We start from the raw sequence: 15,539 nt of genomic DNA on the forward strand, positions 1-15,539 counted from the left end.
TAATATATAGCACATTCATCAGGCATATCTCATCATTTCCAACATTTCTCACTGATGCAAGTACAGACACCACACTTCTGTAACTGTGGGAATTTAAACTTACTAGGCTGTCAAGCGCCTATGAAGAACACAGGAAGTAAAATATCTATTACAGGGTCTCGTCTTCATGATACAAATACAGGCCCAGACCAAACCGTGCACAGGCTCTGCAGAATGCTTTCTCCTCTGCTGCAGCAACAGGGTCTTGGAACTGACCATCCTCCAATGATAACGTCCCCGTTGATTCACGATGAGCCTGCACACATCAATTGATCATCCCACTACTCAGTTCATACAATGCACGAAAACTTAATATGCTCCAGGTTGTAAACATTCTCCTGGCTCAATTGATCACGGACCAGCTAATGTACAAAGCTCATTGTTTAGTGAGATTCAACAAGTTAGCTCTGACTTTTCTCTGGTAATTGCAGAAAGAGCAAGTAGGAGAAACTGGCTAGATTTAGCTGGCTTTTTTTTATCTTCCCCTGTTTTTTGAGATTTCAGAACCAGATGAGGGTCTGGATCTACTGACGGATGCAGACAGTTCTGAAAGCACTATTCTAAACATGCTGGAACAGATTTTACTTGATCAAGATTGTAATTAAAAGGGTTTCTATGTCTCTATCTGCAATGAACAGAATACTTGTAAGCAAATGAGTTTCACAGCCTAAGTAACTATTCTCCAGTGGTATGAACAAGATATCTGCCACTTCATATTTAACAACCAACCTCGAGACTGCAAAAGGACAAGGGATTTTTGTTACACATCAGAACATGATCAGAGTTCTTATGACCTCGCAAATGACAAATCAGATGGAGGAAACAGATGTATGTATAGCTGCCCTTAAATGTATCTGGTACAAGTCTTGAAGATGATAAAAGATGCGGAATAAGCACAAGTGAGGAACATAACATATTGTGAGGAAAAGATAAATAGCTTGCAAAACTACCTCTCCATCAGATCCCCGAACTGTGACACGATAGACTACTGTAACAGTTCCATCGTTTGAGAAAATAACATTTCGTATTTCTCCACACCAACCTACAAAAAAGGTGCTAGCAATTGGTGATCCAAACCTTAAATCTAGAAAAAGTGTTGATAAATTCAGTCTATTAATATTATACCCAATGGACAACTTTACTGAAGCCAGAATATTGGGAAGAGTTTTCACAGAAAAGTATCCTATCAAATTATCATAATAGTAAAATCCTTACACTAAGACTTACAGCAATCTGTATATAAGCATTTTCTTTTTTTGTCTTCTGTTTGTAGAAATTTCACTATGCATGAAACTAATTTGAGCAATGATACATGCCACTCACAAGGAAACTCTTTGGTAGGATGATTGTAGTGTAAGGGTAGTATGTTTGCACCCATAGGAAACCATAAGAAAAAATGAAACAGTGAAATTTTCTTTTTCAATGCAAAATAATAATGTGAAAAATAAACTGAAGAGTATACTTATACAAGGAAATCAGTCAAAGAGAAAAAAAATCAATGGAAAAATGGAAACTTTGGTCTAAAGGAAACAACTTTCGCATCATTTTGTTTTCTTTTAACAGTACAAACAGTCCTAAGGGTGAAGATCCACAAGCATGTTTTTGTTAAATGAACCAATTGCATGGTTATTAAGGTTAGATGCAGAACTCACTCGTATGAAATCTGTAAGTACAAAGATCTCAAAGAGCATGACCATATAGCATCTCAAGCTGATTCCTCAAATTGCATACTTGACTACCACATACAGAAATCCCTTCGACTTCTCTCCGTCATCCCTCACTAGACTTCCCATTCCAGTGGATGAGATAGTATGAGATATAAAAAAGTCCTTAAAACTTCTTTCTATGATGAATGTGATACAATGGTAAAGCAATGTCATGAAAAAGATAAAATGGGAAACACAGTTGCCATAGTGGAAAAAAGATTTGAGCTGTCCAGAAACAGAAACACAAAGGTATCTCATAATGAAGGAACGCCTCAATGAGAGAGAGAGAGAGAGAGAGAGAGAGAGAGAAAGCCTAGAAACAGGTCGAGATACAACAAATGTTCAGGAAGAAAACAGGAAAAGGAAATATGAGAATGAGACAAAAAAACAACCAAAAGCATAAAGCAACAATTTGACTATGAGGGAAACCATTACTAAACTAGTCTAGATGAAACAGTGAAGAAAGAACCAGGAGGCAAGAGTCGAGAGGGTTCATGGGTGTCTTAGTAGCACATAGTAACCTTCTCGGTTAAAATATTACTACAGTACGTGAATAAAGTTTATGCATTGCAACTGTCAGGCGAGATGCAGGATATTTTTAAAGCATCTGCAAGAAATACTCATGAATGGCGATATGACCGGAGACACTAAGAATCGTAACGAGATAAATCTGTATTAGGCTAAATAAAACGGAAATGTGGTCTTAAAACTTGGATAGATCACAGAGAAGCATAAGGGGAAAAAGAATAAAAGTACCTGGAGCATAGAAACTCAACATCCGGTTGGCATGATACCTACACGATAAAAAACCGAAACATTTAAGACAGATTAACGGAAAAACATAATCCAATAAAACGATTGGAATATATCTTACAAAGGAATCCATCAACGACTACTATGAATGAAATTGACTACATTTCCGCACCATTTTATATGCCTATAGAGCTTAAACAAATAATCTGGACAAAGTCAATCCAAATTCTGGACTAAAGAAGCCAATAGCTCAAACTCTAGAAAACATAGGTACGATAAGCAAGAAGTTGCCAAATTTTATTTGCTTCAATCAATTGGAGGAATAGGAACTCTCTTATTCTAAATAGCTGTACAAACCAAGGTATAGAATTATCATCCGGCTTGATGATCTTATCAGAGACTCTCTTGTTGAGGTCCCGGAGAATCTCGGCGAGTGGACGTGTAAGGGGCGAGGCCTTGTCGAAGGGTACCACGTAATTTGAACTGGGTACAGCTTTCTTGGCGTTGGCACTGATGTTCTTCTCTGATGCTATAACTATGGAGCTAACGCGGTGGCGTTGGCGGATGAGGGCGGTGCCAGGGAAAGCGGAAAATGAGGGAGCTGCCGGCCTAGTTAGGAAGCTTGCGGCTTCCATACTCAAGAAGTGAATCGACGAGTTGATTGCTCAAAAATAAAAACGTCTAGTAACAGAGATTCTTCTTCAAAGTGGAAGCAAAAAGATGGAACGCAGAACTGTAGGAGGAAAGGGTGAAGAAAACTAGAGCCTGGTCAAGGAAAGGAAGGAAAATGTAGAGAAAAGGAAAAGACAGAGGTAGGTGAAGAGGAAGAAGGGTTTCGATGGGTGGATGAGAAGAGGTACTGACGTGCGGTACTTGCAGACATTAGAGGCGCTTGGCTTGGCGGGCGCCTCTTCCCACCTACCACAATCGACATGTTCCCAACGCTCCCCTTTTCATGAACAGTCAACACGTTTCACCGTCGCCCTCAACCCGGCGAGTCGACCGGCGACTAGGTTGGATCGATTCGGATTTGGCAGGGGCAGGTCGGATCAGGGGTCAGACTCGCTTCTTCTATTCCCCTGACTCCAGGGCAAGTCAGCTTGAGTCCTAATTAAACTCGGACGATCTGACTCGGATTTACAATGAATATAGAAGGTAGAATTATTTTATTAACATAAATATGGTTTTAAAGGGGAGGCATCGAACCTAGCCAAGCTCAAACCTAAATGTTCGAGTTCGAGCCCAAAATTTTTAACCAAGTTTGAGCTCGACTCGAACCAGGTTCTGGTTCCAACCTATGTATAAAACAACAAAAATAAAAATAATAAAGCAAATATTGTAATGAACTTAGTATTATTGAACAGTAAGCTATTACAAAAGAATCCATGACTTTGCAATGGAGTATATTAATGTATAATAACCATCTTAATATACCTAAAAAAATAGTAAATACTTCTATTAATAGTGTTTATTCCATTGACAAACAACAATATTAGATGTTAAAGAACCCAAAAGGGTTAAACGATCGATCATCTTTGAAGTTTAAGGTAAATAAGAGCAATTATTTATCAACTAAAGAGGGATTTAACGAGAGCAATTAGAATAAAGAGTTTTTTCATAAAAAAAATATGCTAACAAGTCAACTCACAAGCTAATAAACTGTTAAATTGGGTCGAAGGCCCAGGAAACCTTTTCTCCCAACTAATAAATGCAAGATCATTATACTCACTAATGTATGTGGGACTATCCTTTAACACTCCCCCTCACGTGTAGGCAAGTGGATAATTTGGGTGGAGGCCCTCACGTGGTGGCACGTGGATAATTTTGGGTGGATGTCCACATATAAAAACCTTGCTCTGATATCATGTTAAATTTGGGTCGAAGGCTTTATCCCAAATTTCACATAGCTTATTATACTTACCAAGTTTTATGTCAAGTTTAAACTCGAGCCGAGTTCAAGTAAAAACTGAACTGAGCCAAAGTTCGAACAATTTGCAAACCGATTTGGTTTGGTGCTACCCCAAAGTTTAACAATTTGAGATTAGTCGTTGGATGACACCTAATAGACAAATGGCATGCATCACAATTAGGAAGGCTTAAAAGGAATATGAAAAAAAAATAAAAAAGTCTCAACCATGTTGATTAAAGACAAAACGGAAAGAATTATGAACCGGAGGATTTGACCAGATAATGGAGCTGTCACATTAAGGATTTTTCTTTCATTCTTTCTTGTCAATTTGAACGGTCTTCAGATTTAGCTGAATCAACCAACTCGTATATTTGATTACGAATGAGTTATAAGCCTGTTTTGGCGGATCTTGTCTGGAAAATACAACCCTTGATCACTTTTAAAAGGGCAGATTCATCATCGCATTCTCTTGCTTCTACTCCTTTAATCATCACTAATCATAGACCAAACCTCTTTTAACCAAGAAGATAAAAAGCTTTTTTTTTTCTTTCTTTAATACAGATTTTTTCACTAATACCCTTCAGAAGTCGAACAGAACCTGAGTCGAAATCTTTTTTTTTTTTTTTCAGAAGTAGGAGTCGACTGGGTTTACAGTCTCATGGGGGACGAAGAAACATGAAGCAGAGGAGAGGAGAGGAGAGGAGAGGAGAGCAAACCTTGGGATGTGGAAGCCCATGTGAGCCCCCGTCACCTCTCCTCTCCTCAAATTTATTGCTACTCTTCTTCCACTTGGAGCAGAGAGAGAGAGAGAGAGAGAGAAGAAAAACAAAGAAAAAAGCAGCAATTCAATGGCTTCCATCAGTCTTTCAGTACTACAAATGCAAAACTACAAAAGAAGCAGCAGCAGCAGCAGCAGAGAGACATTACAGAGTTAATAATGTTCTGGACATGGCCCCCCCCACTCTCTCTCTCTCTTCTCTCTCTTACACAGTGCCTGTCCCTCAGGCTCAGGCTCAGGCTCAGGCTCAGGCTCAGGCTCAGGCTCGGGCTCACACTCAGTGTCTACATAATTCCAATTGAATCATATTGTAACATTTATACATAAAAACAAAACCAAAAAAACCATATAGAACACATAAATGGGCCTATACTCTGTCGTACTCAGGCCCATTCTGTAGGGTTTGCCATTGTTGGGCCCACCTCTGCTTCCCCTCCCTTCGCTTCCTGCTCTCTCTTGCATCCGGCCATGTCTTCCCTCCACTTCTCTCTTCGATTTGGACGAAATAAGAACTTGGGTTTTGATTTTCCCTTGACACGTAGATGGGTTTCTTTGTTTTTACTCATCTGAGCTTGAGGTTGTTCAATGCGGCGGAGACGAGTTTCTTCCCTTTGTTCTGATTCTCCTTCTTCTCTGCTGTGGTTTCCTCATCGTGTCTGGCGGAGGTACTGGTGGTGGATGTGGCGGTTGTGGTGGGAGAGGGAATGGGGTTGAACACTAGTACTTTGTCTTCTGATATGATTTCGAGTGCCGGCTCCCATAGTCTGCGTGGGAGGGGGGTCGAGGAGGAGGAGGAGGAAGAAGATGAAGTGGAGTAAGAACCTGAGAGGCCGCTATTGTCCTCCGGCGAAATCTTGGAAGAGGAAGACGCGGCTCCGCCACTGCCGCCTACTACGGAGGGTAAGTGCCGCTTCAGCTCGGCTTTAATTGCGCCCCCTATGCCCAACCCCTCGTCGGCCCTGCCCACCGAAGAGAAGAAACAGTAGCAGAAGTGCGGCGTCGGCGGCGGGGAGGAGGGGAAGAGTCTCGGGAGTGGGAGGAGGACGTAAATGCTCCCGGTCTCTAAATACGCGTCGTGAGGGAGAATACCTGAGCACCGCTTCACAGTTCCCGCCGTAACGTTATCGCCGACAACCAGAGGGTTGGCTCCGCCGGCCGTGGTGGTGCCGGCGGCTGCGTGCGAGACAAAATTGTGTGGGTAAAGCTGAAGAAGATCAGCAACTTTAACGGGCATGACGAACTGCCGAACCTGGCCGTCCGGCTGGATCACATGCACCGTCTGCCTCCCGCACTGTATCATCCGAAGCCCCATCACGGTGGCCGCCCCAGCGGCACCACCTCCGCCATCATTGTTCCTACTGCTGCTCTTCCGTCCCATTGTTTGTCAGCAGATTCTCCCTCTCCCACTCCGCAATATCAATAAACCATCACCACCACTATCCCCATCATCATCATCATCTTTCCAATCACACCCTGCAATTCCCTTTTGGTTTCTCCTGTGTTCTTCACTTTCTTCCGAAAAGAGCAACACGCGAAAGAAAGAAAAAAAGGAAAGAAAGCAGCACCGCCGCAGTAACTTTCTGTCTACTCCAAAGCTCCTTTCCCTTTCACTCGGACGATCAACGAGGGAAAACTCTGTATCTGTATCCCTCTCTCTTTCTTTTAGCTCAGCTTTCCCTCTACATCATCAACTCCCCTCGCTCTCACCCTCTGTTTCTCTCTCTCTTTCTCTTTCTCAATCAAGTTGACTTGGTTTAGGTGAAGGGGGTTTTGTTGTTTTTTATTTGATCTGTCGGAGGTGTCGGACAAGGACTGAAGAGAGAGACAGGTGTTGTTCTTTTTTCTTTCTTTATCATGTGAACTAGGAGAGAGACATCAGTGAAGGTTTTCGCCTGTAGATTTGCAATTAGATTCCTCTGCTTGTCACTGCTTAAATTTTCAATGCAAAGCAACAACCGTAATGGGATTTCTGATAAGAAACGAGAATCCAAAGAGGGGAGGGGAGGCACATGCAGAGCTTTATCGTGACGCGAACCCCTTCGTTATTATTGATGTTATCATTGTGATTGTCATTGGGTTTGTGGCCATTATTGTTGATTATTTACAGAGCTCCGGAGACGGAAAACCTGTCTGTATTTGCCAAAACAGCCATGGATGAATCGAAATTAGCAGGAGATGATCACTGTCTTGGGAAATGAGTCACCCCTTTTTCTTTTCTTCCATTTCTTGCTTAAAAAACAATGGTGAAGAAATCAAGAAACAGAAGAAAAGATAAATGTGCCAGTGACAGTACGCCAGTACCTCCTCATCTGAGCCAACTGGGACGCTTCAAATTTTCGAAAAACAGTGACAATAATGCAAAACTGTAAACTCGACCTTCTTCTGCCTTCCCATCATTTACAGTATGAAATTCAACCAATCTACCGTTCTGAGCTCCGGAGGAATAAAAAAATGGAAGGAGGACGACGGTGTAAGCGCCTAATCTTCCGAATATATCTGCAGTATTTGAGATCGTTCGAGAATGAAAAAGGGGATGTGCATCGTGTCTGGAGTCTGGATTAAAGAGAAAACAAGCGTCTTATAAAAATAATAAAGTATGAAACAAACAGTTACTTGAATCTCATTGAGCTCAACCAACTATCTCATGAATCTGCAAAAATTGGTAAGGCATCAACAACCATGGCCGAAGAAGAAGAAAGAACTTTTCTTATAAATTAAAATACCGAGTTCTGTCTCAAATACAGTCCAGCTGCGGTGAATTTGACCCAAAAAAAAAAAAGTGCAATGGATGATGAATCTCGGTCGCCGGAACGAGAGAAGATCTGATGACTCATTTGGATTTTCTTGATCCAAGTCCAGGCATCGGGAGTGGCTCAGAAATCGAAAAAGAAAGCTTTGCCCTCGATTCTTAGGATCATTATTTACGTCAAAAGCGAGATAAAGACTGGAATAGAATCCGACATGACCTGACTTTGGCCTGAGAGAGCAACAGTTTTACAGCAGAAGCTAGGATTCACCAAGTTTATTATCCCAGTTATTTTTTTTAGAGAAAAAAGAAAAAAAAGGATCGAACTGTTTGTACAAAACAACATGACCAAAATATTATTGGTGGCTAATTTTTCTATTAATTTTTTTTAATCGGAAATAATTTCTATTGATCGATTTTCTTGTGTTTGTATCACCATAAGATTAAAGAGGTAACTGATCAAATACTCATTTTTTTCTTTTTTAACATTTATTATAGGCAAAATAGATTGAAATTTCTTCTTTTAATATCCGATAATCCATGTAATTGTGTAATTACTGTAATCTCTCTCAATAATTCCAGGCTATTTAAGCCAGATAATGTGAATAACAATACACAAAAAATAAATAAATATGCAGAACGAATATATTAAAAAAATTTAAAAATTATAAGAATAATAAATTAATTTTTTTAGAAAAACAATTTCCTAATTCCTGCAGCTTTCTCCCAACATCCCACTTTTTTTTTTTTTTTTTTTTGCTTCATTAATCTTTCGTTTTTGCAGTTGATTACACGATTTAACAGCCAAAGACAGCTCCAGAACCTAACATTGAGAGACTCCAAACTCCAAATAGAGAAATGGAGTATTGTCGGGGAGATCTCAATCCACAAAGAACAGTACCAGTCTCAATCCTGTCCACGGCTTTGATGATACTTATCACATCTGCATGAACTCAGTAATGGACACATCACCCTACTCAATGAGAAGCAAGTATGGCCATTAATTCTCTGCTCTAATAAAAGGCAGACAATTCTGCTATCAAAGTACTCCTTATAATCTGTAGCAGCAGGAATCCAAGAGTATCTTGCCTTTCTTGAGGAGAATGGAACCTGTTAAACCGACTAGGCAGTTCATGATATGAATTATGAGCAACCAAAAACGGAGATGATTCAATCAAATAATTAAAGTTGGGACAATCACGTTATGAACAGAAGAAATGACTCTTTCCTAGTTACTTAAATTGCTGAAGCAAGTTCTCCGACCAGGTTGGACCACCCTCCCCTTTCTTTTCTTTTCTTTTCTTTTCTTCGAGTTTTGTCTTGATGGATTAATCTCACTAGTTCATCTGCCTCTTTCGAATCCAATGTTATGTAAGAATGAACTATGACAATTCAAGGCTTAAGGGTCTTTGATCTGCTAAGTTTTATGGATTCATGAATAGGTTCTCCACAAGTGAATAATCCCAGTCTTCTCTTTCAAGGCTTTAAATTTGCTGGTTCAAATGTTCTCTTATTCATAACTTTCACTGTTCAGTAATCTGGAAAAAGTTTTCTTTTTGTGTACGTTACTGTAACTATAAATGGAGAAATAAGAGCAGATCCCAGTCTTCTCTTTCAAGGCTTTAAATTTGCTGGTTCAAATGTTCTCTTATTCATAACTTTCACTGTTCAGTAATCTGGAAAAAGTTTTTTTTTTTTTTTTTTTTTTGTATACGTTACTGTAACTATAAATGGAGAAATAAGAACAGAGCAACAGTAACAACACACCATTAACTCGAACAGAAGCTTGAAGGTTGATGGATTGTGCTGTAATCTGTCTTGTCTGCATTGGAAACTAATCCTAGCGAAGGAGTCATCTCCAGTCTTCCACCACAGTTGCAGGCTTGGAGCAGGCGTTGTCCAGGATTGGATTCCCACTAGAAGCCTTGAGTAAGCATCGCATCAAGGCATCGGTCCCCACATTCTCTCACACCTGGTTTGGTTGTCTTCTGAGTTTTCAAAAACCTGATCGCTCCGATAACTCTCTTCTGTCTCCTTCGGACCTTCCTCGTCCATGTGATCAGATTAGAAAATTCAAGGATTAAGAGCTTCCGAACTGTGACAACTTCTTCCCCACATGGGGCTGTGCATCTTCTCACACGGGTCACGGCCACAATTTCTCAACACCAGCTCTGCTTCATTTAATATCAAAATTCAAATAGCAAAGGTCCCCTTTGAGAAATTTCGACAAACACCACCAAAGCAAGCCAACGACCCAGCCGATCTTTATTTGCGAGATCGTGTAGATACTACGTAGTCAAAAGAGATGAAGCATGCACGTGGGGAGATGGGAGTTCTGGTTTGTGGTGACCGATTCGAACAGTTTCATAGGCTGCCGCCCACATGCAAATTCTCCAATCATGGGATTTCGATTTTCGATTGCCGGGACTTTTTAATCATCTCTCCGTCTTTCCCTCTCCCTGTAGCCACTCAACTCATTTTGTGTAAAGAGGGTTTAAACAGCATCTCTGTCACGTCTAATATCTTATCAAACGCTTCTCTGGAACTTCAAACATGGAGAAAGACCAGAGGCATTCGGAGATTGCTAGGAAGAACAAGCCGTGTTGGAATGACCTTAGTCTGGTTGTTGATGGACACACGTCTCATGGACTAGCAGAATTAACGTAGCCATCGCCTGTTTTCTTCCGTCTTCTCTTCTCCTACTTCGATGGAGACAGACGGAATACAAGAAAGTATTTGTACCTACGGTGAGTGAATGTATCCTTCAAGTCTTATATACTGCGAACTGTTGCACTGAAAGGGAGCAGCAGAGATTCTTGTTGTAAAGCGCATGGGATGGCTTTCTTGATCTTGAGCTTTTCCAAATAAAGTAAAATACAGGGAAGACTTCCATTGGTACAGACTTATTGAGTATAGGTCTGGAGCACTTCCTTCTGTACAGACTTACAGAGTATAGGCCTGAAACTTGTTCGCGGCAATGTTGCATCTTTGTATTTTGTAATCGAAGCGTGTTTAACAGTACAGTCCTTTGGGTTCATATTAACGGAGAAAGCCAAACACCGGTTTCACTGAGCGAGGGCAAGAACCAATCGGAAGTAGCAGGGGTGCTTGCATCGGGCGATGGACGCGTGGCCGTGGATTCAGATTCTGTGTTGATGGCCATGAAAAGGCTGTGAGTAGTCCAAGAAAAGGTAGACACAGGCAGGGAAGAAAACACAGAAGGGATTTTGTCAGCTAGTGTTAGCTTCGTCTCTCCACTCTCTCTCCTCTCATCCTTATTAAATAACTCGTCTCCTCCACGTGCCTCTGCGCTGCTCCCCAGCTTCCGTCCCTCTTAATAATACCTTGTTTATTTCTTAAATCTTCTCTGCTTCCCACTTGATTTCTTTTCCCTCATCAGGCCCTAGCATCGTAGCTGTAGCGCTTCTGTGGCCTATCCATCTGCTACTGTTGTAATGGCTATTGATTCCGTCTTCCCCTTCCTCTTTTCCCAGGAATAGAACATTTGGATTTACCATCTCCCTTCGCATCGACGGAAACAAGAAGATTGGGTTGAAAGGAGGAAGCAGGAGGTGAGAAGGAAGAGAGGAGATGGGAGATAAGGGGGACGATATGGGGGACGGCATGCAGTGCAGTGACCACCCTTACAGGAACAGTCCGGGAGGGATTTGTGCCTTTTGCCTCCAGGAGAAACTTGGGAAGCTTGTTTCTTCTTCCAAGTCCAACCCTTTTTACCCCATTGTTGCAGCTGCTGCTGCTCCTTCGTCTTCGTCTTCCTCTCCTTCGTTTAGGTCGGATGGGCCGGGTGCTGGGGGATTGGCTGCTCCGGTGAATACCCATCGAGCGAGGATGGTACCCTTTTTGGCACACAAGCAGAAGAAAGTCATGTCGGCAACATCTGTCTCGGTCCCCCAAACCGACGACGCGGGGAGTCTTGTTTTGAAGCGGACCAGATCGGTTGCGGCCCCCCGGCATTTTTCCGATAGCGGAGATGATAGTCCTCGGAAGAAGAGCTTCTGGTCTTTTCTTCACCTCTCACGGCGTAGGGCGGCCAGGGAGAGAGAAACGAACCTTAAAGAGAAACCCACGGGAGGTGGCGGCAGTGGCTACGCCTCCTCTGCCAAGGTGACAGTTCGGCGTGATTTAGCAGGGGGAGCAGAGGAGGGGATGGAGAGCCCAAACGGCAGCCACGCATCATCGTCGTTTGGCCGGAAGGTGGCGAGGTCCAGATCCGTGGGGTGCGGCAGCCGGAGCTTTTCTGGTGACTTCCTGGAGCGGATCTCCACCGGCTTCGGCGACTGCACTCTGCGACGAGTCGAGTCACAGCGCGAGGCCAAACCCAAAATAGTCCTTCACCGTGTAGCCGCCGAGGAGGGTATCAAGGAGCGCGTCAAATGCGGCGGAATATTTGGTGGTTTCGGCATGATCTCTTCTTCCTCGTCCTACTGGCTCTCGGACGATTTCAACGGCCGGATGTTCGGCCCTCATAATCGGAGCAAGAGCTGGAGCTGGGCCTTCGCGAGCCCCATGAGAGCTTTCCGTCCCTCCAAGCCTTCCTCGTACATCGCCGACAAAGACGCCGACAGCGGACCAGTCCCCACCGCCGCTGCAAACATCGACGCCCCTCCTTCTCTATTAGCCGTCAGAAGCTAATCACTTAATTCCCTTTTCCTCTAGGTGCTTGGGTTTGGATTGAAACATTTGAAATCGTTCGTCTGTTAACTTTCTATCATCATCATCGTCGTCGTCGTCATCGGCATCCCTCAATTTGGCTTGTCATTTTTTTTCTTAATTTTGTTTATTTGACACAGTTTTCCTATCTGTACGTATCTAATCCATCTAAATCTAATTAGTACCATCTTCAGTTAAAAAGAGTCTTATTCCTGTTCTTCTTCATTTGCTTGCCATCAAGGGTTATTTTCTTCTTCTTGCCTCTCTCCATCACTGTCTTGGAACTAGTCGATATGGACAGATACTCGAAATCTCAGACGCCAGCGAACGCCATTAATATCAGTTTCAGGGTCTCAGTTTGCAGAAAGATAAAAAAGGGTGATGGGGACAACACAGCACAGAGACGTCCTCTCTTCCCCCTTCCCAGCTTCGAAATCCATATAGAGAGGAAAACAACCTTTTTTCCATGGATGAAGTTCTGAAACCTCTGTGTGACAAAATTCTTACAGCCCAGATACCAATATGAGTTTCTGTAACTGCTGATTGGAGATTCCGTTTCATTTGATCGTTTATCAGGGTTAGTGAGACAATCACCGATATACAGATTGTGAAGATGAATACGGCGAGTTGTGAGAACCTTTTCCTTTTTGTTGTATTTTGTGCATGGGTTTCACTAGGTCAAAGCATCAAATTTGTTTTATTCTAGTTCTATTTGGTTTGACCGTGGGCACGTGCCCCTCTGTGTGGGAACTCTTTTAAAATATCAAAAGTAAATTTAGTATGAAATCAACAGGTAAAATAATTAAAATTGTATTAAACATATATATATATATATATATATATAATAAATAAGATTAGAAGTAGAAAATAAAAAGCAAAAGAAACTCTTGTAGTCCAAAATGGTTGAAGATAATGAAATGCTTCATAACTGGTCCTTGACATTGGAGATGACAAACAAACAAACAAACCAAATTAGTCATCAAAACCACAAAATTTTAGAAATTAGTAAAAAAGACAAAAAAGAAACAATTAATTCCAAGTTTTTTTCATTTCAAGCATTCACAAGCAATGCTAGGGAGAAAAAGAAGAACCCTTAATTCTTTTCCATCTTAAAAAATATGAAGTTGCCATAGGAAATTTTTGTCAATTAAAGAATTTGGAGATGAGAGCAATAAGAAAAAACATAAAACTGATTTATTTTGAGTGGAGATTGAAATTGAACTTAGAAGGCAATGATAGACCTTGGTTAATCACAACCATTATGAACAACTAAAAATGAAAAAAATGGTTCAAAAACAAAGTTTACCATGGAGAGGATAGTGAATGCGATGCGGTAGACTCTAAACCTCAGTGATCGGTTAATTCAGAGCAGAGACTAAGGGGGGTTAGTCAACTTGAAGTCCGAGATGATCTTCAACCACATGATGCCCTTCAACACTTGAAGTCATTAGTGGAGCGCAAATGATATTTCATCTAGATGCAGGGGATCAAGCGGTCCTTCATCTTTACGGTTTAAAATCCTTCATCTCAAATAAGGCCATATTTAATCTTCTTTGAGATGAAGGACGCGCGACGCTTCCTTTTCCCCTCTCTCTCCTCGCACCCCCCTCTTTTGCGCGTCCTCATTTTCCTTTTTTTCTTCCTCTCTCCCGCACTCCCTCTCTCATCTCCCTGCGCCCCCGACTTCATTGCTGCCTCTCTTCCCTCGGATTCTCGTCTCCGACCTCCGTCTCTGCTCCCTCTCATCTCCGGCCTCCGTCTCTCGGTCTTCTCTCGGACTTGCCCTCTCTCTGGCACCCCCTCTCTCGTCTCTGTGCCTCCCTCTCTTCTCTCGGACTCGCTCTCCATTTTTCTCTGTCGCTTCTGTCTCTCTCTCTTATCCCTCTCGACCTTCCTTTCTTCTCTCTCTTCTCCCTCTCTTCTCCCTTTCTACATCTCACTCCCTTCTCCCTCTCACTATTCTCTTTTCCCCCAAAATACCTTCCGATTTCTTACGATTTCCCTTACTTCGGTTTCAATTTTCTTCGATTTTGACATTTGGGCTTCGATTTCTTAATTTCTACTTCGATTAGGCATCAATTTCTCCATTCGGCATCGATTTCACCCTACGGCTTCAGTTTTCCCAAAATTTCAGAAGGTATGACTAAACCCTAATTTTTTTCATTAAATTAGTGTTTTATTTTATTTTATTTTATTGACAGTGCCTAATTGGGGGTTATTTGTGATTAATTGTGGGATTTAGGGTTACGGTTTAGGGTCTAAAATCTTGATTCGTGTTAGGGATTATTTTCAGGGTTTGGTACTCGGTATTTAAGGGTCATGTAATTAGGGTGTAGGGTTTATGGTTAAGGATTTAGGGTATTTTAGGGATTAGGGATTTTAAGGTTTAGGGGGTTTAGGGTTTTTAAGGTTTTGGAGGTTTTGTGTTTTTAAGTTCTAGGGTTTTTTGGGTTTAGGGTCTGGAATTAGGGTGTGGGGTTTAGGGTTTAGGTTTTAGGGCTTTTAAGGTATTAAGTTTTTAGGGTTCTAGGGTTTTTTGGGTTTAGGGTTTAGGGCTTTTAAGGTTTAGGGGGTCTAGGGTTTAGGGTATTATGTTATGGAATTGGTGTTTAGGGTTTAAAGTTTAGTAGGTGATAGGGTTTGACTTTAGGGTTTGATGGTTTATGGTTTAGGTTTTATTAGGGGTTTTTTAGTCTAATTCAAACAAAGTTGAGTCGCCTACACGAGCGTCCAGTAGCCAACGATACCCGACCTCCATCACTAACGAGGTACAGTTCATAGTGACTGAGAAGTTATATGGGGCTCTACCAGGGGTGTTCGGTGAATTTGGACTTGTTGTTTGTTTTTTCTCATTGTTTAGTGCATATGCAGTAGTGAAAATAGTTTAATTAATTTTGAAATGTTTGAGAATATTGTTGAGGATTTTTTAAGTGCTAT

At 41.7% G+C, this 15,539-nt stretch overlaps 2 protein-coding genes across 2 annotated transcripts; one reads left to right on the forward strand and one right to left on the reverse strand.

Annotated features, from left to right (window-relative positions):
* Positions 1 to 18: 18 nt before the first annotated feature.
* On the reverse strand, positions 19 to 3,408 carry LOC137943833 (DNA repair RAD52-like protein 2, chloroplastic). The gene is made up of 4 exons (XM_068789267.1): positions 2,856 to 3,408; positions 2,502 to 2,539; positions 990 to 1,081; positions 19 to 295 (listed from the first exon to the last, which is right to left on the reverse strand). Exons 1-4 carry the CDS (start codon positions 3,131 to 3,133, stop codon positions 149 to 151), a joined length of 555 nt encoding a protein of 184 aa, XP_068645368.1. The 5' UTR covers positions 3,134 to 3,408; the 3' UTR covers positions 19 to 148.
* Positions 3,409 to 11,543: 8,135 nt separating this feature from the next.
* LOC137945166 (uncharacterized) lies at positions 11,544 to 12,584 on the forward strand. The gene has a single exon (XM_068790942.1). The coding sequence runs from the start codon at positions 11,544 to 11,546 to the stop codon at positions 12,582 to 12,584; it is 1,041 nt and encodes a 346-aa protein (XP_068647043.1).
* Positions 12,585 to 15,539: the final 2,955 nt, after the last annotated feature.

This window comes from Aristolochia californica, unplaced genomic scaffold, assembly GCF_029961685.1.
Source record: "Aristolochia californica isolate CCGP_79_NKW_82.1479 unplaced genomic scaffold, dmAriCali1.0.hap1 SCAF_1, whole genome shotgun sequence".
NCBI classification, from domain to species: Eukaryota; Viridiplantae; Streptophyta; class Magnoliopsida; order Piperales; family Aristolochiaceae; genus Aristolochia; species Aristolochia californica.